Source organism: Podarcis bocagei (assembly GCF_964188305.1).
Source record: "Podarcis bocagei genome assembly, chromosome: 6".
NCBI lineage: Eukaryota > Metazoa > Chordata > Lepidosauria > Squamata > Lacertidae > Podarcis > Podarcis bocagei.
This window is the reverse complement of record NC_138130.1, coordinates 47711669-47736200: the sequence shown is the minus strand read 5'-3', so window position 1 is coordinate 47736200 and position 24532 is coordinate 47711669. Positions and strand designations below refer to the sequence as shown.

Genomic DNA, 24532 nt, shown 5'->3' with positions numbered 1-24532 from the left:
TGCTAAAACACTGTACTACTTACAGAAATATCTACAGATGCTGGCAAACTTTTCCAAACCGGTGGTGAAAACCTTCTCCAAAGGAGATGGAAACCTTTTAAGCCCCCAAATTCTTCTACAATTCAGATCAAAATTTAAACCAGAGAATAATTTGGAGGCTTCTCCTCTCTCCCAAAATGTTCCCCAGCACTTAACGAAGCCAACCCCCTCCTCCCCTCCCACCTCCCGGAGGCGTATCCTCGACATGAGAGCATTAGTGCTCATCCCTCCAAGGATTGGGCTCTTCCTTGGGGGCAAAGTGCCATGGCATCGGTCCAGAGGCCGTGTAATCTAGTTTTTACTCTGACAAGACAAAATTAATTTAAGTAAACTAAATGTTTCATTTCTGTCCAGCCTTTGTTCCACAGTGAAACTTGATACAGCGTTCTCAGGTGGTCTGCCATCTAGGCGCTAACTCAGACCTGCTTGGTGTCAGTGAGCTTGCTACATTATGAAAATATAAGGGACGGCTACCTTAGTTTGTAAACCAGTTAAGTAAGGCTGTTCCCCAATATTCCCTTTTGATGACATAAAGCTGTTTTAAATAAAGCAGAACGTATTTTAGCAGTAACATTGGCTTAAATATCTTAAATGGTCCATGTATATGTCTTGATGCTGATATTTCCACTTGGTTTAAAATTGCTGGGAATGTGAGGCAATGAGTGGAATAATAAACTACTGTCATGGGTTCTGTATTAAACAGTGGGCTACTCAGCTTGATGTTGCTTCTTCAATATGGCTTTTAGCAGATTTAGCCACTTACCTTCATCCTAGGTCTTTCTAGTGCTTGTTATTTCTTCTTTTTAAAGGACTCATTTTGCTTTCCCGGGGTTTATGTTGGCTCTACCCAAGAAATTCCATTCCTTATTGAGAACAAAGGAAAAACAAGGGCCAAGGTGACTGTGGATTTATCCAAACATGAAGACTTTGAGCTACATTTTTCTTTGCAGAGAGGTATTTATTTGTTTGTTTTAGAACTATAATAAGTTGGGGAAAGTTGTCTGGGTAAAAGAAGAAAAGGCTTAAGCACTTTTACACTAAAAATCTCCCTTTTAAAGCAAGGAAATATTGTGTAGTTGCTGCATGAATAAAAAAAAGGGGAAAAACGCTTCTCTAATGCTCTATAGTGGTACCTCAGGTTATGAACTTAATTTGTTCCAGAGGTCTGTTCTTAAGCTGAAACCATTCTTAACCTGAGGCGCGTTTTGCTAATGGGGTTTCCTGCTGCATGTGTGCACCTCTGGCGCGCGACTTCCACTCACATCCTGGGGCAAAGTTTGCTTCCAGGAGCACCTACCTCCGGGTTAGCGGAGCTCGTTACCCGAAGCATTCTCAAGGAGGACGGTATGTAACCAGAGGTATTACTGTATAAAAAGGTAAAGGGTAAAGGGACCCCTGACCGTTAGGTCCAGTCACAGATGACTCTGGGGTTACAGTGCTCATCTCGCTTTACTGGCTGAGGGAGCCGGTGTACAGCTTCCAGATCATGTGGCCAGCATGACTAATCTGCTTCTGGCGAACCAAGCAGCGCACGGAAACGCCATTTACCTTCCCGCCGGAGCGGTACCTATTTATCTACTTGCACTTTGATGTGCTTTTGAACTGCTAGGTTTGGGAGGTGCAGGGATCGAGCAATGGGAGCTCACCCCGTTGCTGGGATTTGAACCGTCAACCTTCTGATCAGCAAGCCCTAGGCTCAGGTTTGTATAGAAATGTATATAAACATAAATCCAGTGAGTTAGTAAAGTTCTTCTTAAAGCTTTTCACATGAGAATCCATGCCAGTAGTCCTCCCCATGCACTTCTGAGCACCAGGAAAAGAATGCAGGATTTTCCAATGAGTTAGTTGTAAAAAATATGCCTTAAAAATTCTAGCTGCAGTCATTAGATTTGTGCAATACATGGGAGAAAATGGAGCGGTGTGTTAAAGCACAATGGACAGGTTTAAGAGATGGGTGCACATTCCCCTAGGAATTGTTAGGGATTGTTATCCAGTCCTGAATCTACTGGAGTGTTTCTTACTAAAATTAGAAAAATGTAATGCTGTTATCATTCAGCCTATCACTGAAGGGTTTGTAGTGCTGTATCAGAGTCCTGGCTTTGCATGAAATCATGGTGGGGCAGAGGAGCATAAAAGAAGGCCGGTTGCACAGCATCAGTGGCCTTAGCTAGAAGAGGACGCTGAGAGAGGAAAGTGGTGGGAGAGGTCTCAATAGATTGGGAAGGGAGGGTGGTTGTTTTTTCTTTTTAACAGTGAGAAATAGCAGAGATGGAAGCTAACACAGAAGAGCTGTTCCCAACTGCCTTCTTGCTGTACTGAAACATTGTTTTAAACTGCCACTTTTTTCCTCAGTGTCTTCTCCCTTTTTTCTGTCTCTGCTTGCTCTACTCAGACCTCTGCTATTGTTTAAAACTACAATTTTCCTCTCACTGTCAGCCTCTGTTTGCTCTGCTCAACAATCTGCTGTTGTTTAAAACTGCAGTGCCTATTCATCCCTGCTGGCTTTACTCAAACCTGTGAGGTTGTTTAAATCCACTATTTTCCTCTCTCTATCCCTCACTTATAATCATATGTCTCCCTCTTCCTTTCCTCAGCTGCCTTTGAGAGAGAGAAAAAGGACGCAGAGCTCTCAGATATTCCATAGTAGTTTCACACAATGTATTTCCTTCCTTAGTACTCTGTGTTGTCTTCAGTATGAAGTTCCAGATTCAGTTTAACAATTTAGAAAAGGTAAAGGTAAAGGTACCCCTGCCCGTTCGGGCCAATCTTGCCAGACTCTAGGGTTGTGCGCTCATCTCACTCTATAAGCCGGGAGCCAGCGCTGTCCGCAGACACTTCCGGGTCACGTGGCCAGCGTGACAAGCTGCATCTGGCGAGCCAGCACAGCACACGGAACGCCGTTTACCTTCCTGCTGGTAAGCGGTCCCTATTTATCTACTTGCAACCGGAGGTGCTTTCGAACTGCTAGGTTGGCAGGCGCTGGGACCGAACGACGGGAGCGCACCCCGCCACGGGGATTCGAACCGCCGACCATGCGATCGGCAAGTCCTAGGTGCTGAGGTTTTACCCACAGCGCCACTCGCGTCCCTTTAACAATTTAGAACATTTTATTAAAAAGCAAGCCCCCATCCACAAACTGAACTGGGCCTTCTCTAATTGAACAAGTGAACTGACAGGTTTGCTCTTAAGTCTATTCACCTTAAAGGTACAGTAACATATATCACCCCAGAGGGCTGCAGAATAGGGGGGAGGCAGCAATATGGGTGGTGTGTGTGCAAGGGGCACTTCCACCAGCTCCTTTACCAGTGCTTAATGCTGGTTTCACCGATAAAGTTGACTTCTGCAGCCATTTTTGTTTCTGTTATGGAAGTCAAACCATTTATTCCATTATTGATGCCATGAGTCGCATGGAGACACCTCAGGCTTGCTGGATGAAATCAAGGGATGGAAAGAGCTAAAGGGAGGCTGATGGAGTCTTGGAAGGAATTTAACAGGCTGGAATGGGCTCCATTTGGGCCCTGTGAGAGTCGTCTGTGGAGGATATGGAAGATGGATCCTAGGGAGGGACCCAGCATGCTATCGCTGAGTCAGTTCTCATCCATCCAGCCCAAAGTCCTGGATCTGCCTCCCTCACCACTGAATCCTCCACTTCTGCTAGTTTCTGCTATGGAAGAGGTGCTCGGTTTCATCTGGCTCTGAGCCAGCACTATCTCCACCTCTGTTACCCAGGACACCGTGGCTCTGGCCCAACCCACTAGGAGGAGTCCCCATTTGCTTGCCCAGTCCAAAGTTGCACCCTGTTTGCTACATTTGTCATGCCTGCCCCACTCCTTTACAATGGGAGTGCAAGCTTGCCTAGCCATTCCATGTACCTTCTGTGCCTTTGACCTTTGGGTTCTTGCAGAAATCATATTCTGAATTTGAGTTCTTCATCCGGTGAGAGCCAGGACAATATGGTGAATTGTTTGGTTTGATCTCCCCTTCAGTACTTTTCTAAACTGGGAGTCAGCACATGCCCCATGGCATAATGGAACCAGGATACTTATGATATGGAAACTTCATGAACTTATTATACCATCAATTCACAATGTGGCAAAATTTACTTGGATTGTTTTTGCTATGTCGGAGATGAGTCAACTGCCCTTGTATCAAGCCGCCCTCATTTTTGCCTGTTAAATTATATTAGCCAGAAACCATGGCTGACATAGCTAACCATTAATAGCTTTCAGAAAGACCACTGCTGTTACAGAAAGTCATATGCTGTTGTTCATGTTTTTGATATTTTCTGTGGACTTTAAGCATTTTAGATTCAGTCAAGATCACTTAAGGTTGTTTACTTCTGTCTTTGCCTATAAGCATCACTGCTGTTTATACACCACAGGGAATATGCTTGTTCTGCTGTTGATGGCTGAGATAGAATTGTGATAGTTGAAGAAGATGATTGCAAATACATACAAATACTGTAGCAATTGTAGCTATTTACAAAAAGGTTTTGAATAATGCCCCCTGTGTTCTGCGAGAGGCTTTAGCACTCTCTAAAACATCTCAAATGTACACCTCACTTAGTTCAATAGACTTTAAACTTCCTTATAGGTATGTTTAGGACATGAGAGTCCAGGTTTTCAAGTGTAAGATTCATAAACTAGTATTTCCCTGCATATATGTTCTGCTCATCACTGCTTAAATGATGCATATATACAGTCTTCCAAGAAACTAAAAATTGGACATAGCCAATTTTGGAGTTAGTTTTCTACCCTATGCAAATTCTTTTCATTTATCCTAAGTGGCTGGAATTTGGGAACATTGTTTACTACTGTGCATGTGACAGTAAATAAGGAGAGCTATGTTAGTTCAATTTATGGGTGAATTCTTCAGTGAACAGCGATCTTGAGGTGAAATCCAATTCTTTTTTTCTTGCAAAAAGGTAAAACCAGCAATTCCGGAAATGACTGGAACCACTTCCCTAACTCATTCCTTTCCCCCTTTTTCTTGATCTGCCCTGAGACCTGCGGGTATAGGGTGGTATATAAATTCTAATAATAATAATTCTAATAATAATAGCTTAGAACTATAAAGCTAATCAGTACAAATGGTAACAGCATATAAAACACACTCTGTTTTCTGATAGCTGTGACACCAGGTACTCCCCGTTTCTATACTGCAATTATAGAAGAAAATTCAGCTTTGGACTGTTCACTGAGTTTCACACCAAAAGAAGTAAGTATATGAGATAATAATAAGCAACCAATTTTTTATCATGTGAAAAAGGGTTAACTCTATGTAATACTTAAAAACCCCCTGCTGAAGTCATCTTAGTCACCAAATTACTACATAGCAGCCTGTATAGCCTGTATAGCAGTGAAGCATGTACCTTGTTGTTGTACCTTGGAATTTGAACGGAATCCGGAATCCAAAATGTTTGGAAGCCCCATTGGACGTTCGGCTTCCAAAAACAGTTCACAAACCAGAACAATAACTTTTGGGTTTGCATCATTCGGGAGCCAGAACGTCTGAGTACTAAGGCGTTTGGGATCCAAGGTACGACTGTACATAAATAGTATGGGATAGTAAGGGGTTTTTCATGGCACTTCTTATTTCTGTTTCTTTGCTGCTCTGAGGAAGCTGTTAGCAATATTCCCACTGTGCCTGGTAGGAATGGTTAGCCGATTCCCTGCTTCTGTTGCCTGAGAGTTCAGGTATTTACCTTTGGAAAACCAGTCTTCCTAGGTAAATAGCCTAATTGGGTATCCCTTACTGCCAATAATAATATTTGTAATCAAGGTCCTGGAATTAGTCAGGCAAGATTTTTTTTTATGTCATGTGATTGTTTGGTCTTTAAAGATTTACACATCTGTAAATCAGCCAAAAAACTGTGCATGATGTACTGATTTGCAAGTAAGCATAATTTGTGGATTTTAAAAGGAAGGTAGGTAAAAATATTAAATTTCTCTATAACCAATGATCTGGGAATAGCGCTGTTCAGTGAAGAATGCAAAATATCTCATTATAAAGGCTTGAAGTAGCTTTTATTAAATGTGTTTTGGGTATGTCAAGTGCTCCAGTCCATAGGCAAAATCTTTGTTCCATTCAGGCATTCCCACACACTGTGTGTGTGTGTGTTTTCTGTATTCCTTTTTGTTATCAGTGAGAAAGTGATGACTTTTTCCCTCTAGGTGGCAGCATATGACTTCAGTCTTCCAATAAACATTAACGCTGATGAGGATGAACCTTCACTGAACACCAAAAAAACAAGTCTTTCTGATTCAGCAAAGCATATCATTGTCCCACGGCCTCAATTGTTGACTATACCTACTAAAGTGTGCAAAGTTCAGGGAACTGGTAGGTAAACCTTAGAAACAACATAAATTGGTGTGCATATTGTAATATAGCTCTCTTGCCTCCCACCTCCACCCTTGAGCTTTTTCTTGATAGAAGTGGGGAAACCAGCTGACAGAACAGAGGGGCTATATCTGTGCCTTGACATAGCAGTTATTGCAGTCGAGTGATAACTTGGGTGTCTGTCCTGTTTTAAGAGCCGCAGTCAACATTGTGCTGATGATGACAATAATGTTACACATTTTAAGTAACATAATTAAACAGCAATATATCTGAGTACATAAATAAATGTACATAAGTAAAATAAACAAAAACCATGGAAGCAAATTCTATACAAAAAATCAAAATGCAACATAATTACAGTATATATCTAGAAAAATCTCATAAATAATTCAAAAAGCTCTTACATATAATCATACAATTACCAAAATAATTTACATACACACTGCACAAAACTAATATAAACATACATCCCTACACTCAACAGGCCCGCTCTCCTTGCAACGACCACATCACTCAGTCCACTCAAACATTCAACAAGCAATTATCATGCACAGAAAAATAGGGGCTGATGTAATTTTCAGTGGCAAGGAAATGATGCTAGTAATCTTGGATACATTTAAAATATAATAAACTTTGCATCTTTATTTCCCCCCCTTATGTACACATCATTCTATACTTCCTAACTCTGCAGCCTCTCCCAGCAGTTTTTCTTGTATGAAACAGTATCACCTTTTATTAACCACAGGAAATTGGTCAGTGTGGAAAAAAGTGAATAAATAGCTTACAATCCACTTTGGCTCTCTTTAGTTTTGAGTGCAATGCTGGGTATAGAGAAGGACACGTGTTATAAAGAAGCATTTCACTCGAAGGCTGCACCCAGACTGGCAGTTTTACATGTAACTGGCTACCAAAAGTTACACAAGCATTACACAGTGTGTGTTACATTCAGTGATCAAGCACTGATTGTACCCCACTTCTCTGTGTTCTGCATCTCTACCAGGAAGTAAGCCCAAATGAAAGTAATGGAGCTTATTCCTGAGCATGCGTGCATAGGATTGTGCTGTAGTTGTTTGGACCAATCAGGAAAACCCCTGAAGCTCTTTAGTCAGGTATAAGCTTTATAGCACAATGTGCTATGCCAGTGCAGTGGTACCTTGGTTCTCAAACTTAATCTGTTCCTGAAGTCCATTCCAAAACCAAAGTGTTCCAAAACCAAGGCACTCTTTCCCATAGAAAGTAATGCAAAATGGACTAATCCGTTCCAGACTTTAAAAAACAACCCCTAAAACAGCAATTTAGCATGAATTTTACTAACAAGACCATTGATCCATCAAATGAAAGCAATAATCAATATACTGTACTATAAAATAAATAAAACAGTATTGTAGATGATAAAAATAAAAATTATTATTTTTCCCTTACCTGCACTGATGATAGTCATTGTTTAGATGGGGGGCTTTTATCCATTTCCGCAGTCACACAAACAATCAGTAGCTGAACTGGGTTTCACACAATCACAAAAACAAATTAACCGAAAAAACCTCAAAAACAAAAACACAAAATAAATAGCAAAAACAAAAGAGCCAAACTTAATCTGTTCCAGAAGTCCATTTGACTTCTGAAATGTTCAAAAACCAAGGCGCAGCTTCTGATTGGTGCAGGTGCCCCGGAAACAATAGCTGACAGCCACATCGGACGTTTGGCTTCCGAAAAACGTTCGAAAACCAGAACACTTACTTCCAGGTTTTCGGTGTTTGAGAACCAAGGTACGACTGTATAATGCCACCAAATACAATGCTGTAAGTGTTGCAGATTTTTAGGAATTGGGTGCAAGATACCGTAATATGATGTAAAGGTGAATCACTTATAAGACATGCCTGATAGGCTCTTGTAGCAGTTGGTCCTCTCTTCCACCGAGCTTTCCTTTTTCATTGTAATAGCTAGCTTTAATAACAATTACAATGCAGATGTGGCACACTAACTCAGAAGAAAGTCATTTCAAAGCGTGCATAGCACCACAGCCTTAAAAGTATTTTATCAAATTCTAGGCTGTATATAGTACTTTTATTTCTTTATTTCAATGCAGCAATTACTCTATGAAATAAAAAGTAATGCTATTATTTCTTTCTGTTTCTATTATTTCTTTATCTGTACTTAAATTTGAGCAGCAAGCATAATCAATACACTTATGTAAAATGTAAGTGCTATTACAATAATAGAGTGGCTAATAATGGGTTTATGACATTCAGTGGTTTCAGAGAAAATAGTATGACTTGAACTCTCCATCATTAGTGAAAAGTACTTTTTGACTATGATTAAAATAGATGGATTTAAATGCTACTTCAGTTCAGTTTGACTTAATTAGCAGCAACTCTAAAGCACTTCCCATTGTCTTTGAAGAATACTGTATTGTTTGCTTTAAATTCGTTTGAAAAGAAGGAGATACTGACTTCGTCGTGATAGGTATATGAAAAGACATCCCTTTTATTAATTATTGTGTGCTTTAATGTTATTTTCTTCTTTTTATTTTGGATGCAAATTTAAATTTTTAATGCTTGTTATATGTAGGTACAATTCAGATCTTGTAACCTAGTCCTGCATACCATAGTTTCAAGGCTGGAATCATGCCGTAGACTCACATAATCCTACTCTTTTCTTCTCTCTCCTGCCCAGATTTCCTCCAATAATGATTTTCTCTAACCTTAGTTTGCTGTGACATCTAGATCAGCAAACTACAATTAAGCCTGCTTCCAAGTCACTGTTTGCAAATTCTTCAAATTATGAAGATTCAGATGTCTTGTGACTTGCAAATTTATTACGACATAAGCTTTTGTAGACCACTCTCAACTTCATCAGATCCATTGTATAATCCAAAACTGACAAGTTTTGGTGGGACAGTATGTAGGAGAGTGAGGGCACAGTGAAATGATATTCAAAAAGAACAGATCATAAAAAATGGCAGTGACTAATTAAAGTTTAGTTGCTCATCTTCTAGTATGAGAGGGATCATAATCTGTCAGAAATGCCCTTTTGCATTCTATGTAGGACAGACAGGTCAATCTCTAGGCAAAACAAGAAATTAACACAATCTGATTCAGCACTGATAGTTCCCAGAAACCTGGAGGGGGGAACATTTCAACCTACCAACACCCTGCAACTGACCATTAAAATGGCCAAAACAAACAAACAAACAAACAAACAAACAAACAAACAAACAAACAAACAAAGGAATTAGAACTCAGCATGCAATCCAATTTTGTCACTTTGGATTGAGATTATACATTTTTATTAAATTACATGTTTTAATTAGCTAACTAATGGCAGGATGTTTGTGTTAACAGCAACATTGCTTTGTTAATTTGTCACTGTCATTACTGTACTTTGCTTTCCAGTAATTGTCACTTTTTGTTCTTTCAGCATGACGTTTCTCTTTGACTTCACTCTCATATAGCCAGAGCCGGCCCACCTTTGAGGCAGGGTGAGGCAGCTGTCTTGGGCAATTGAAGGCCACTGTGGGCACTCTGCCCGCTCTGCTGCTATTGGCAGAGAAGTGGCACCGGCAACAGCACCGGTTTCCGATGAGATCTTGCTGAAGTCTTGCAAGATCTCACGGAGTGCAAAAGTCCTCGCAAGATCTCACCAGAAGCCTTGCAACCCAGGGAAGGGAGGCTGTGGCAGTGGAGCGGTGTGGCAGCACGTTCTTGTTTTACACCAGGTGGTGAACAGGGCACACCACCCCTGCATATTGCCAGCAGCAGTTGGCAGCATACCAGAGAGTGGGAGGAGCATGATGGTGAAGTTGGCATGGCACAAACATGCCAACAGGAGCACTAGATTGGCCCAACTGATGTGACTGAACCATGCCATTATTGAAGTGCCCCTCTTCCTCTCCATCATGGTATGCTGCAGGATTACACTTGAGGAAATGGACCGTGCTCTATTATAATTTATATCGGAAAAATGGTATTAGCCTTCAAACTACTCAACAATTCTGTGGCAAAGTTGCCACAGTACTCTTTGTTTTGCCCTTCTGTAAATGGGCAAACTATGTTTGAGTTGCGGGGAGGAAGTGAAGAAGAGAGTCCAGACTGTGAGAGCCTGTGGCATGTTCTTGTGGAGGGTCAGATTTGTGACATTTGAGCCAACGTCTCAATCAAACAGTGAAAGTAAGTCAGTACCAGGAACGTCTAAGTGATTATTGGTTTTAAACAAAGGATACTTGCAGAAGCATTTGTCCAGAGCTTAAAAATAACTGTGTATTTTTTTCTTTCTACAGTATTACAGCCACCACTGCAAGTTTCTCCTTTAGAAATCATATTTCAGTATTGTAGGAGAAGTTTGAAGTTAGGTGTTATAAGTGGCAGCAGTAACATAAAGGTAGGTATGTTACAGAGACGAGTGGATCTTCCAGTTCTGCTTTACTCTTGTTCTGTAGTGAATCATTAAACGGAGGTACATTTATTGTTCATGAGAAATGTGCTTTCTGTTTGTTAAATGACAAAAGCCTTGGTAAATAAAAATATTTTCAGTTTGGGTCTGAAACTCAACCATGAGGGAAACAGATGCATCTCTAAGTGGAGATCATTCCAGAGTTGATGCTACCATAGAGGTCTTTCTACTCGTCTTCTCACTCGAAATTCCAGTGGGGACCACAAGCAGACAATCCCTTTCCTGATGATTTTAAGGATCAAGTTGACTGGTATTGGAGGAGGTGCTTCTGCAGATTATTTGGACTCTGGGCCATTCAGGGCTTTGTAAAACCCCACTAACACATGGAATTGAGCCTGGTAGCACACAGACAAGTAGTGCAGAGCTTTTAGGACTGCTGTTACATGACCCCATGTTTCTGCTCCAGTTAAATAACCTGATAGCCATTGGGCTCATCCACACTTTTGTTTGTTCTGTGATTTCCAGACTCTAGGGTTTTGTTTCCATCCATACCTGGATGACATCCTGATGTCACTATTTTTGCATGATATATTTAAGTATTGCTCCTGAAGTTTTCCTGTAGCATGGTGTGCTGTGGAGCTGTGGGGCTGCCCTCCCAACACTGATTTTACTGCAGCTTTCCTGGACAGGTCTAGGGTGGCACAGATTGGCAGCAAAGTGCCGGTCTGCCAGCAGGAATAGCAACTGCTATAGCAACACTGGTATCAGGAGGACGACTGCATGACTATGCTATCATTTGGACTGCTACTGAGGTTTTGGGAACATAAGCTTGAAATCTGAGTGGTGGTACATGACTTTGTGAACTCCAGTCTCCTGAATGTTAATTAAAAACAGATAAGTATATCTTGCTGCAGTAATGAAAGTAATGACCCAGCTCTATTCCTCCACATCTTTCTACAGAAGCTACACCTGAAAAATGTCTCAAAGAAACAGATTACTTGGAGATTTGATCTTGATGCTGCTGGCAAAGCAGTAGATTCAGGCATCTTCAAATTTAGTTTGTATACTGGAGTTCTCTATCCAGGCCAATCTACAGTTGTTACCATATGCTTCTGTCCATGTAAGTATTCCGCCAAACCTGATTCAGTTTGCTGTCTCTTTCTGTGTTTAAAATTAATGCTGTATGTTTAAGCTTCTGCCTTTGAAAGGGTTTTGAAGACTCTGAAAAGCAGCACCACCATTTATATTTCCTATTCTGTTTTAAAGCAAACACAATTTTCACTGAATGTTTGCAAAGTAGTTGATTGGTACCGGAAGAACACAAGTTGTAAATTCTGTATGCATAAACAACCATAAGCTAGGGAGGTTGACTTGATTCTGAACAAAATTTAATTTGCTGATGCTCAGAAGAATTCTAATTGCTCCTATTTGTTGTCTTATGAAAAGTGTACTTGCAATGTGTTTATAGGGGTTTGGGAAACATCAGTTTCTGTCTTGAAACAAATATGCAAGCCAGAATGAATCAGTTGATAGTTGTTGAGCTCCACATTCCACCATGCAGGAACTGGATTTCAGTCTGGGAAATACTAAGAAGTCAGTCAAGGTTGCTTTGCTGCAGCCTCAGACATTGCTGCTTTATTGTATAACAGATTTGACATAGTCAAGGGCTTACAAGTCTCCCGAGACTAGGCCTGTGTCATGGATAAAGTTAAATTCAACTTCCTACTAGTACAGCTGTGAACTCACCTCTCTCTTTTCAAAGCCAGCCTGTCGAAAACTTTGCTTGCTGTGCATCTATAGAATGTTTGATAGAGATACTACAAAGAGAAATAGGGTCTTAGCACTTTCCTTGCTTACTTAGAACATTTTCTGTTGTTTTATGTTGGAAAGTTCAGTAATGAAAAGGGCTAGTGATAGGCACATCACAAAGTGTGTATTTGAAAAAAGAGGTGTAGGTGTAGGTGCAGGGAGCTGTAGTTTTATCAAGATTGGTACAAGCAAGTTAACTGCTAAATCAGCCATTCAGTAAGTCCGCAAAAATAATTACTCCACATTTCCCTGTCCTGCCTACTTATTCATACATTTTGATGATAGTAATATGTCAACTAAAAGTGAAAAAGATACCGTCTCTGAGGCTCTCATACCTAGCTGCTGGGCAGCAGTTTTTGCTTGACCAGATGAAGAGTAGTACAAGCCCGTGTCAAATATAAGTGATACTTGCCATTAAGGGATGTGCTGCAATATCAATGAGGAACCTATGGAGATATTAATTGTGAACTTGCTCACTACTGATGTTGTATCAAAAGTTGTCAAACAGAGTATGTTATCTTTTAAACTTGGCAAGAATGAAGTAAATGGTAAAGATCTTTGAAGTGAGTCATTGCCCTTCATAAAAGCTGGGCCCCTTTACGAAAACCTCCAGCTGGTATAAAATGCTGCAGCCAGACTAGTTAGTTACCTCTAGCACATACCTCCACTGCTTAAAAAATTGCACTGGCCTCTAATAATCAATCAGTGTTCTTGACTTATAACAACTTAGGTGCATGATACCCCTGTCCGATCACTGAGATCTTTGAGGGAGTCCCTGTTACTGGTTCCCATGACTCACATGCATTATTCATATCTGCCACATGCTGTGTGTTCAGCATTCTAGGTCCAGTTCTTTGGACCTCCTAGCTGAGATCAGGCACACCCCGCCTTGATGACCCTCATGTGTTTGGTGACTACTTTATAAAGATTTCAGCAAGCATTTAAAATGTGATTTTATGGTTAATTTTCATTGTTTTTATGCTATATCTTTATTGAGTCCTTCTTGGACCCCTATTTCCCATTACATAGAAAATGTAGTATATAAAGTTGAATCCAACAGAAATGCTACAGATTTCTACAGCTTAGCATGCTTAGCAAGAATCTAGTCTAATCTGCTGCTTAAAAAGCACACATAATTTATGTTAATATGAATAACCATTACATTCCCCTCCCCTCCCCCCAGATTGGGCTGGGGCATATACAGCTCAAGTGCCAGTTCTTCTGAATGAAGATGTGTCTGTTTACCGAATAGTCACTTTATCTGGGTCCATGACGTCATCCAAGATCAACTTTGAGCCTCAGCTCGTGATACTGACTCCAGTTCCTCTCAATGTGGAAACAGGGGTAGATGTCTGTATAATTCCTCAGGATTATTTAAGGTAAATTACAATTTACCTAAATTACAGTTTAAGTTGCAGTCAAGTATAAACTGCTTTCCCCTATTGGAGTTCTTCTGTAAAACTCTCATTAATTTAAAGGGTAAGAGGAAGCGGCATTTTTTTAAAAAATGAGATTAATTTATACCTTCTTTTTTTTTCAAAATAATGTCTTGTGCTGCTGATAAATGAATAGGGGAAAACAGTTGCAGCAAATTGTGAAGTTGCAGGATAGTTTATCTGTGAGACAGGCTTACCTACATCGCTTTTCCTAATTCTTACAATAATATGTATTAGGGATCTTGGGTTAATTAATTATGCCTTATTATGCGTCAGTAATTTGTTGTGAGACGGGGTATGGCATTGGATCAGAGCAGATGGCCAGATGCAGAAGTGAAAATCCTCTGCAGGCCACTTGGACAGGTGGGCAGGTAATATGATGACATCAGGGGACAGAAATTTCAAGTCACAATTGCAAATGAAAATTCTTCTGTTGTAGCCATAGCTTGAAGAAGAGCTTTTTGAATTTGGTGCCTTCTTTTCACTTTGCATGACATCAGGAAAAAAGTTACCTATTTGAAAAAGTGCCAAATTCAAGCCATGCCTACAGAGTATGCTTTCTTGAGTCTTTTGTTTTTGGAACTGCCGCTTGAATTGTTTTCCAACTTTCCAGTGCCTGATGTCTTATGATGCCAGACATGGAGAAGATACAGTAAGTATGCGCCCAAAAGGTGGGCCAACCTTTGAGGCCCCGTGTGCTTAATTAGGCCTGTGGGCTGGAGGTTCCCCTCCACTGCTGTAATGAAGCTCAAGACTGCAGAGTAGTTGCTCATGTATAAAATGATAATTTGAACCACTGTAGCAAACAAGTTGTACTTAAGGATGTCAACATATAAGATCCTGGTTTGATGGAGGATCAGCTCCTGTTGTGTGCTGGTTCAGGACCAGACATCATCTCATCTTAGCCTATGCTGGACTGTTTCGACTTGCTACATGCTTTTTTTCTGGAAATTCATTGAGTTGAGCAGAAAGGGAAGTTGGTCCGCTGAAGGCTCTTTCTGTAGCATCCATAGGGCTGCCAGGACAGCTCTGCTTGTGCACAGCACCATATCTAGAATTTGATTTAGTAAGGAACATCTTAGACCTGTTTGCCATTTAGTTATATACCATTTACTACCTAGCCTATGATATTACTTAAGCTCCAGCTGCCCAAAATTTGGGAGGTTTTTGGGGGTGTGGTTTTTTTTGGTGCTGTGGAGGTTCAACTAGCCTTGTAGGATTGTGCTAATTGTAGGATTGTGTTCACCAAAATATACAGTGGTGCCTCGCAAGACAAAATTAATTCGTTCCGCAAGTTTTTTCTTCTTGCGAGTTTTTCATCTTGCGAAGCACGGTTTCCCATAGGAATGCATTGAAAATCAATTAATGCGTTCCTATGGAAACCGCTTGCCAGGCTGGCGGTGCGGAGAAGGGCTTTTCTCCCCACCGCAAGCCTTCAGGACAGGTACGGGAACAGAGGGGAAGGGGCGCAGCGCTTCTCCTCTGTTCCCGGGGCTTGCGGTGGGAGGAGGGTTTTTCCTCCCCACCGCCAACATTCAGAACAGCATTCTGAATGTTGGCGGTGGGAAGGAAAACCCTCCTCCCACCGCAAGTCTTCAGGACAGCCATCCGAAGGCTGGCGCGGGGAGAAGGGCTTTCCGCCCCACCGCCAGCCTTCGGAGCAGCCTTCCGAAGGCTGGCGCGGGGAGAAGGGCTTTTCTCCCCACCGCCAGCCTTCGGAGGAGCCTTCCGAAGGCTGGCGCGGGGAGAAGGGCTTTCCGCCCCACCGCCAGCCTTCGGAGGAGCCTTCCGAAGGTTGGCTCAGGGAGAAGGGCTTTTCTCCCCACCGCCAGCCTTCGGAGGAGCCTTCCGAAGGCTGGCGCGGGGAGAAGGGCTTTCCGCCCCACCTCCAGCCTTTGGAGGAGGTCCGAGGACAGTGGAGAAGACGCGCTGCGCTTCCCCGCTGTCCCGGAGATTTCCCTATGGGCTTTCGTCTTGCGAAGCAAGCCCATAGGGAAATTCGTTTTGCGAAGCGCCTCCAAAACGGAAAACCCTTTCGTCTAGCGGGTTTTCCGTCTTGCGAGGCGTTTGTCTTGCGGGGCACCACTGTATAAGTTGGTGATTTTATAGGTTTTTGATCTACGCATTCCTTTATTATTTAGAATGAATTGGATCTAAGGAATTATTCATGCATGCCCTGGAGGGCTTTGGATGTGTGTTTGTTAAATAACTCATCACATCACATGATAAACCTCTTTTAGAACTTGAACAGGGTATCAGCTTATGATACACTGCAGGCGGAACAGAAAGTTGTTGAGCTTTTTTTTAGGGGAAGTGGTGGAGCTTTTTTAGGGAGGGAGGTCATAAGACGCTTTATAAAACCCGTGACAATAAGCAGGCAAAGTAATAAAGATAAGCTTAGTATCACAAACAATCGCCCATTTCACGGACAGAACGAGGGTGGCGGGGGCGGAGACTTCCACCACAATTCTAATTACAGCCAGCAATTTAAAGGGAGCCTGCGATTGACCACGATGATTCAGGGATAGACCTGTTGATTGTGATCAACCTGTTGGACATCACTGTGATATAGCTTGGGGTTGTGCCTTTCCACTTGAAGAAGGAGTGTTCAAGCCCTTGACTTTGCTGAAAATTGTTCACTAAATGATGTTCCTAGCTGAAGTGGCTTTGCAAACGGACTCAACAAAGCAATATGCAAAATCAGCTTGGTGTTACTCTAAATTTTACTCTTCAAGAAGCTGGATAATGTAACAGTATAAACTTTTAAAATTATGAATAAGATTTAATATAACCTGAAGTCCTTCACCTTTTGTTTATGAACTCCCAAGTAAGAAGTGCTTGTTTAATACAAATTAGCTGTTACTTTACTCAAAGGATTCTCATCTGACAGCTCATTATAAAATGTATTTTTTTCCTTAAAGTAATTATCTGAAAACAACTGTGAAAATATATTCTTCAACTTTGTTACGTTGATCCTTTGGGACTACATATCTTGCTTCTTCTTCTTTTTTTAATAGTTCAACAGTCTTGCAAGTTGAAATTTCAGAATTGGACTCTGGAGAGGATGTTCATCAGATTAATTCTTTAACAGTGGATTTTCCAAATGGCAATGTAATTCAAGTAACACCAGAAGGAAACAATATTGGATTTACCTGCCATGTCAGTTTCTGTTCTTCAAAGCCAATTTCCTTTTTGAAGAATGTCTTATTTGTTGATGGAGAAAAGAACAGGTAGTCACATTTAGGTACTTCTATGTGTAGAAATAACTTGGGAAAATTCTTAAAAGATGTTACTTAGCTGAGGGGAAGTGTATAAAAAATGGAGAAAGATGTAGTCAGATTATGTCTTGAGGGCAAATCTCATTTGAAATGCTACTGTTTGAAATGGTTGATTTACTACATAGAGAGAAATCCAAAGAACGAGTGACCCAGTGCTGGTTCCAGGATTTTGGTGGCCTGCAGGAAAAAAAACCTAACTTCGTTGAGCCAATGAAGTGGCCAAATAATCCATCCACCTGAGTGAAGAGGGGATAGCTCCCCACCTTTTCACTAGTGGTTTCCGCTTTCCTACTCACCTGCAGAAGTGGGACTGAAGAGGAGGAAAAGGACACTGTGTAGCCCTTTTAATAGGTGGCATGGCAGCATAGCTCAAGTTCATTCTGGTATAGACATAGGTTCAGGAGAGTTACACCAGGTGCCAGGACTAGGGGGAGAGGGGAGACAAAAAACAAGAAGACAGTTGCAAGGAATGGGGCATGCTCAGCACAAAAACTCTTTATATCGACTGCTTTCTATCTTGGCTCAGCTCATCCTGACTGACCTGTTGGTCTTTTGGACCCTCCAGCTACACTTTCTCCTTCTCCTTGCCATGAAAGAGAGAAGTGGCAGGGCTTTTTTTCCAGGGGGAACTCAGAACTCAGTTCTGAGGTGGGTTCCAGAACCTCTCAGGTGAGTTCCAGCGGCTCTCAGGTGGCTGCCATTGCCATTCTAAGAGAAAGAGGAAGGTGTTTATGGTGAGTTCTGTCACCTCTTTTTCTAGAAGAATAGCCCTGGAAGATGGGTCTGTGGGCTGGTAGTGAAGTTAGAAAAGAAACAGCAACAGAGGGAGGTGAGCAAGCATGTAGCTGATTGCTACTCCTTCTCACCATTGTAATTTCTTGGGCGTTTCCCAGTTTTATTTATTTATATTAATATATTTATAAATTGTGCTTCCTTCAAAGGAGCTCAAGGCTATGTGCAACACATATATTAACATTATAACACAAACAATAAAAGCATGCTAAAAAGAAGTAATAATAATTCAGTAAACACTGATTCAGATATTGTTGCTGAACATTAAGCCTTCCAACATCAAGTGGTGAAAGTGTTTGACTAGGACGTGGGAGATCAGGGATGGAATCTCCACTCAGCCAAGAAGCTCACTGGATGACCTTGGGTCTGTCACAGTCTCTCAGACTAACCTACCTGGCAGAAGAGAACATTTAGAGGGAAAAGAAGTGTGCATGCCACCTTGAACTCCTTGGAGAAAAGATGGGATATAAATATAATAAATAAATTAACTAGCAAAAGCCTGGGTAAATAAAGGTTCACCTGAAGACCAGGAATGAGTTAATAGTTATGCCCTGTTTTTGGAGTGTTGCTCAATTAGTATTGTTTTAAAATAAGCTTTTGTATATTCATGATGCACAATTACAGTATAAAAATTATATTTCTACCCCACAGAATTTTAACTTCCCCAGATGCCTAACAAAACGGATAAACATTTCTAGAAAACATTAAAAACCCATCCCATGAAATAATGTCAGGGACCAGAAGACTAAAACAACCAGCAATTATGCCATAAATGCTCTCTAGAGATGTTTTCCCAACCCATGGTCTTAAAGGTGTAGCAAAATAACAAACCTGATTATGAATGCATAAATTTCTGAAAAGCTTAACAAGCAGGTGATGCTGTTGTTTGGGGAGTTGTCTGTCTTTAAGCACATTAAACGTTCTTTCTATCCTCAGGGCTGAAAATTACTGAAAGCCACTAGTCACAAGATTGAGGCAGAGCTTGGCATAATCAGCTAGCAATTACAGCATTTTTTTACTAATATCTAATCCGTTTTACAAAATTTCTAAATGGTTTGTACAAGGATTTTCCTTGTGGCAAGGAGTTCCATAGCTCAGCTTTCCTCAAGCTACATACATACATTACCTCTGGAGGTATTATGACAGGCTTCCCATTTTAGGCAAAATTTGTTTTGCTGTGTTTGTGTGTTGCCTGGTGTGCTTATTGCTTCCCCTTCTATTAAAATGAATGAAAGTGTTTATGTGCAGGCATATGAATCTATGCATTGAAAAAGGCCATCAATATATTGTTGGACTCCCCCACCCATCACCCCCAGCCGGGGTGCCCCCTGGTCAGGGATGATGGGAGCTGTAGTCCAACAGCTACTGAAGGGTCACGGGTTTCTCATGCTTGCATTACAATGTGTGCAGTCTTCAGTTTGGGGCCCTGGTACCGAAGAAACTGAAAGTGTTAATTGAAAATATCTCCTGTTGTATTTCTAGATTTCCGCTTCAGGTGTCTGCAACAGCAGAGAATTGCCTCCTTACTGTGTATCCCTACCTGGCATGCCACCTTACCAACCAACAAATTACCCTGAGAAGTGGTGAGCAGAGAAGGTTTTATCTGCTTGGAAACTTTAAAGGATAGCGCAAATGCTTATCATAGTTAACACATTGTAGTGAGATTATTCTTAAAAAGGGCTTCTAATTTTCTTTGGCTACCAAACAGCATTTCAATTGCATGTCCTGTACAAGCTGATACCTTCTGTGGGTGGGAAAGAGTAGCAGTGAAAACTTAAAATGCCCAGTGTTATTCTAATGAAGAAAAACAGATAATAAGCAGGAGGAGAGAGAAAGAGAGAGAGAGAGAGAGAGAGGAGGATCAATGAGTAAATCAAGAATGAATAAATTTGCAGAAGATGCAAATCAGTAGCGGTAAATGGAAGCTGGTTCTCCACATACAAAGTGAGGTAACTCTCCAGAATATCTCTCTCTCTCTCTCTCTCTCTCTCTCTCTCTCTCTCTCTCTCTCCCTCATCCCCTTCCTTTCCATCCATCCATCCACACACATACCCCAGCCAGCTGTTTACATGTGCTTTCTCCCCTCTACACCCTTCCTTCCGTGCCTCCAGTCGGGACTTTCCTGATGCTGCTGAGAAATAGATGTGGGGTGAAGGGAGCTGACTGCTTTGCAAGTCACCTCTTCACTTTTTACAATTTGGATAAATTTTGCATCCAGAGAAGCAGCAATATGAGCGACCTCTAGCGTTGGAAAGGGCTCTCCTCTCAGATTCCTGGACCACCACTTCCTTCTTCATTCCCACTGCTCCACTCTTAGCCAACACCAGCCCTACCTATCCTGTTGCTGCTTAGCTGTCACCACAAACTAGTATTTGGAGGAGAAGGAATATGAGAACTTGAAAGGACGGAGGAGCTTGCGCACCCAACAGCCAAACCTGTTAGGAATAAGTTTTGAGCTTGGGTACTCCTTTCAACCCACAAACTCTTAGATTCCCCCAGCTTGTCGAGGAGACCCTTTCCTTCTTTTGTTCCTCCTTGTTGCTTCTTCACCAGCCAACCCTAGCTTCTCCAGCTCCAATGATGTACGGATCTAGGATTACTTCTTCCTTTTCTGCCTCCACTTGCTGTTCAATGCTTCTGCTCTCCTAACTAGTAATTTAGAGGGTTCTTTGGGACAAGAGATAATGCAGAATATAATAAGGGGGGAGAAAATGTGTCAGATGAATGCTAGGGGACTCAGTAACAGATATGAGGACCAAACATGGCCCATGGGCTGCCCATCTATAGTATGTAGAACGCAATTAGCAGGGGGGAGGAAAGCAAATGCTTTTGTACTTATTAATTGCAGAAAGTATTGTAAAATGTGTAATGTTACATTTTAATCAAATTTGTAGATTGTAATGAGATAATTTACAGCACCGGAGAAACTTTGCAGCATCCATGCTATGTTCCAGGATCATGTTCGCAAATATCTTCTGGTACTTTTGAGAGAATCACCAACTCTGAAGATTCTCTTGCAGGTATAATATACAGGATTTCTTTACAACCACGAGGGCTAGAAATGTTTGTTAATGACAATTTAGATTTCCAGGGTTTGTCTGAAGTTACTAGCTTCTGCGTTAGATTCCAAATCCTACAGCATGGCTATAGTCATATAGGTTTCCAGAAACCTGTAGGTTTAAGAGGTATCCTTGTTTAGGAGATGTGCTATGCAGTGGCTATGGCCCTACTAATACAACAAACAAAACTGACTTAACTATGCTAATCAGGATTTTATGTATGTTCCTGGACAGGATATCAAAACAAATAACACATTCTTGGGAATCAATATTAGAAAGTTTCAACAGATGCTGCTCCTGAGAAAAAGAATATCAGCTAGTTTATTAGCTGTCTTGTGTGGATTCACCCTAAAAGACCAAATATAAATACATTAAACAATAAATAAATACTGGACTAGATGGACCATTAGTCTAATCCAGCAGTAGTTTTGAAATCGACAATCTGGCTTCTTTTCAGAGGGAATGATTTTAGCAGGGTTGGCCAATCACAGTTCTTTGAGGGATTCAGTTCTGCTATTGGCACTTGCTTGAAAAGCATAGAATTGCAGAGTTGGAAAGGACCCTGAGGATCATATAATTCAATCCCCTGCAATGCAGGAATAGCAACTGTCCCATACAGGGATTGAACCTGCAGCATCGCTCCATGCATCGCTCCAGCAGAAATCAAACGTATAAGAAAGTAAGTGCTCTACTACTACTTTGTGTTCTAGGAAGTGGTATAATTACAACTAAATTCATATATTTTTCTGCAGAATTGGAAAAGATGCTTGAAAGGCTGAAGAGCGAATCTTCCTATCCAACTAGACGTGCTAGAAGCAAATTTGAATCATTGATTTTTCCTGATGAAGGCACAGAGGAGTATGCTTTTTATGAGAAAGTCATTTCAGCAGTTCAGAATTGGTTTACTCTCTTTGGTTGGTCTAAAGGGCCAAATCCCATTTCCATTCCACATTCTTTAAGACGGTACTAGCTCATTATTTTCTCACACTTCCTACCTTTTAAACAGTGAATGTCTTTTTCGTTTGATTAAAAGAACTGTTTTACTAAAATACCTGCAGTGGAATTTTACTGAGATCTTGGTAGGAGGTTGAAGACTGGGAGAGGAAAAGCCACAAATATACACCTCTAGTTTAAGCAAAATAATGAAGACCTGTGTAATGAGGCATGGACAGCTGAAAGGGGATTTGGTTAGCCTTGATTTGGTTACAGGCTAACTTTCTGATCACCATATCTCTTTAAAATAATAAAAAATGAGTATATATAATATGTTTGCTCTCCTCTAGTTATAGCAGGTGGTATTGAACTAAGTGTTACTCAGAGTAGATCCACTGACAGTATTGCAGCTAACTTAATTGAGTTCATTAATTTCAGTGGGTCTACTCTGATTAAAACTTAGTTCAATACCACCCATTGACTGAAATGCTTCCCTTGAGTCACCTTATTCCCAGGGTCCTAAAAACACTACTAAAGCTTGATAGCTTTATACCTTGATGTTTTTTGATTTTGTTTTTTTAAAATACTCATATAGTGAGGCAGATATTATTATATTTTTACTTATTTGCCTTTGTCTTCCATTAGCTAGAAAGGCTTAAAGTTGTATATTAATTTTCTTCACTTGTGGAGGTTCACTACAGCCCAACAGATGCATTTTCTAAACAAAAAGTAACTTGGTTAAATAACCGTAAGTGTTAAATTTGGGACATTTTGTACGCATACATGTGCACAGGTTGTGTCTAGCTCCATTGGGTATTCTGTCACTACTTATATTCTGAGGAGGAACAGAAAATATTCACGCACCATATATACCATATGTGTTTTATCTATACAAACATTAATTTGCATTCTTCCTTAATTTTTTAAAATTTGGCTGGCAGTTCTCTTTTTAAGATCTTGGGAAGTCATAGGGCCTGGTGGCTGAAAGAAAATGTGTGTCAAAAACTGAATGCCAGTGGTATGGTATGATTTGGCGCAGATTTCACCTGTGCCATTCCATCTCTGCTCTACCTTCCTGCCTGAACAGGGACTGCTAGTAGGGATGTTCAAGATGTTCTTTTGAATATATATATTTTTACAAATAAATTTAGGAGGGATGCATAATAATAATGCTGATCAAATAAGTCTAGAATAAAAATAGCAATGGAAGGCAATAGAATTCTTGTAAAGCAGGGCTTCCTTGTTGAAAGATTTATTACTAGTTACCTGTCAGAAGGGTTTTAATGATCTAACAGCACATAGATAAACTAATTGATTATGATATGGTTGTAAAAGGCATCTTACAGAATTTTTATTTTTATACCTTAATTTATCAGAGAAGACAGAAATACAATCCAACAGTCCAACACAGATGCATCTTATATAGTGTTTGTGTATAGATTAGGGCCCAGAGCTCTATATGTACACTGGTGTCTTTAGATGAGCACCAGAATCACTATAGTGGAGTACATATTTCATAATTAAATCTCTAACCAGAGAGTTATCACATTAATGTGTTTTAATATTAGCTTGCTTTTAATAATGAAATAGAGTTGTTTTTATTTCTTTGCTCAGTGATGTCTGTAAAATTCAAATGGCTCCATCTGATGAAAAGCTTAGACAAAACCTTGGTAAAGATATAAAGACTATTTATGACCTGCTGCTCCATTTGAGTGGGCAGTTGCTGCCTGGAATTAGTTTAAGCCAGTCGTTGCCATGTGACCCCATAGAGAGAGTGGTGCAACTTCACTGGCAGCATTCTACAATGATCACTTTTCTCAGGTGAGTGTTTTAAAGATATTTTGCCATTATGTTTTGTCTAGTTGAAAAGTATTCCTAAGCCATGCTTGACCAGCGTATGGAGGGAGTAGTGTGCTGGATGGGAGCCAATAAACTGAAGCTGAATCCTAACAAGACTGAGGTTCTGTGGATTTGTGGTTCCTGCGTCTGGGAATTAGGTAGGCAGCCTGTTTTTGGATGGGGCTGCTTTCCCCCTGAAAGATCAGGTTCACAGCTGCTGGAAGCCCTGGTGGCTTGTGTAGCACCAAGTGCCTATTTCCAGCTACAGCTGTTCCTTTTTAGATTATTACAAGGTGCTCTCCGTGAGGCTGCCTTTGAAAAGTGTTCAGAAGCTGCAGCTAGTGCAAAATGTAGCTGCCAGAGTTCTGCTAGGTCTGGTCCTCAGGGACAATTGAACAGCAGCCCTCAAAGATCTGTGCTGGCTGGCAGTTAACTAGCGAGCACAATTCAAGGTTTTGATGTATAAGCCCTAAGCAGCTACGAACCTGGTTATCTGAGGACTGAGGCTCTCCTTAAATGGATTGAGACACTATTATCTGAGTGAGCACTTCTCCCCATTCCATTCTTCCCCTATGTGACCTAAGATCTACTGGGGAGGACCTCCTTGTACTTCCAGCTG

The 24532-nt window shown here is 40.9% G+C and overlaps 1 protein-coding gene across 2 annotated transcripts in view; it reads left to right on the top strand.

Moving 5' to 3' along the window:
- CFAP47 (cilia and flagella associated protein 47) overlaps positions 1 to 24532 on the top strand; it is a 185850-nt gene that overhangs the window by 26528 nt on the left and 134790 nt on the right. For both annotated transcript variants that reach the window (XM_081197772.1, XM_081197773.1), the window contains 11 exons: positions 849 to 993; positions 5168 to 5256; positions 6213 to 6378; positions 10655 to 10755; positions 11728 to 11887; positions 13760 to 13955; positions 17030 to 17242; positions 19565 to 19665; positions 20977 to 21102; positions 21894 to 22104; positions 23689 to 23895. In XM_081197772.1, the coding sequence (XP_081053898.1) occupies positions 849 to 993; positions 5168 to 5256; positions 6213 to 6378; positions 10655 to 10755; positions 11728 to 11887; positions 13760 to 13955; positions 17030 to 17242; positions 19565 to 19665; positions 20977 to 21102; positions 21894 to 22104; positions 23689 to 23895 (1715 nt within the window). The remainder of the gene's footprint in view (positions 1 to 848; positions 994 to 5167; positions 5257 to 6212; positions 6379 to 10654; positions 10756 to 11727; positions 11888 to 13759; positions 13956 to 17029; positions 17243 to 19564; positions 19666 to 20976; positions 21103 to 21893; positions 22105 to 23688; positions 23896 to 24532) is intronic.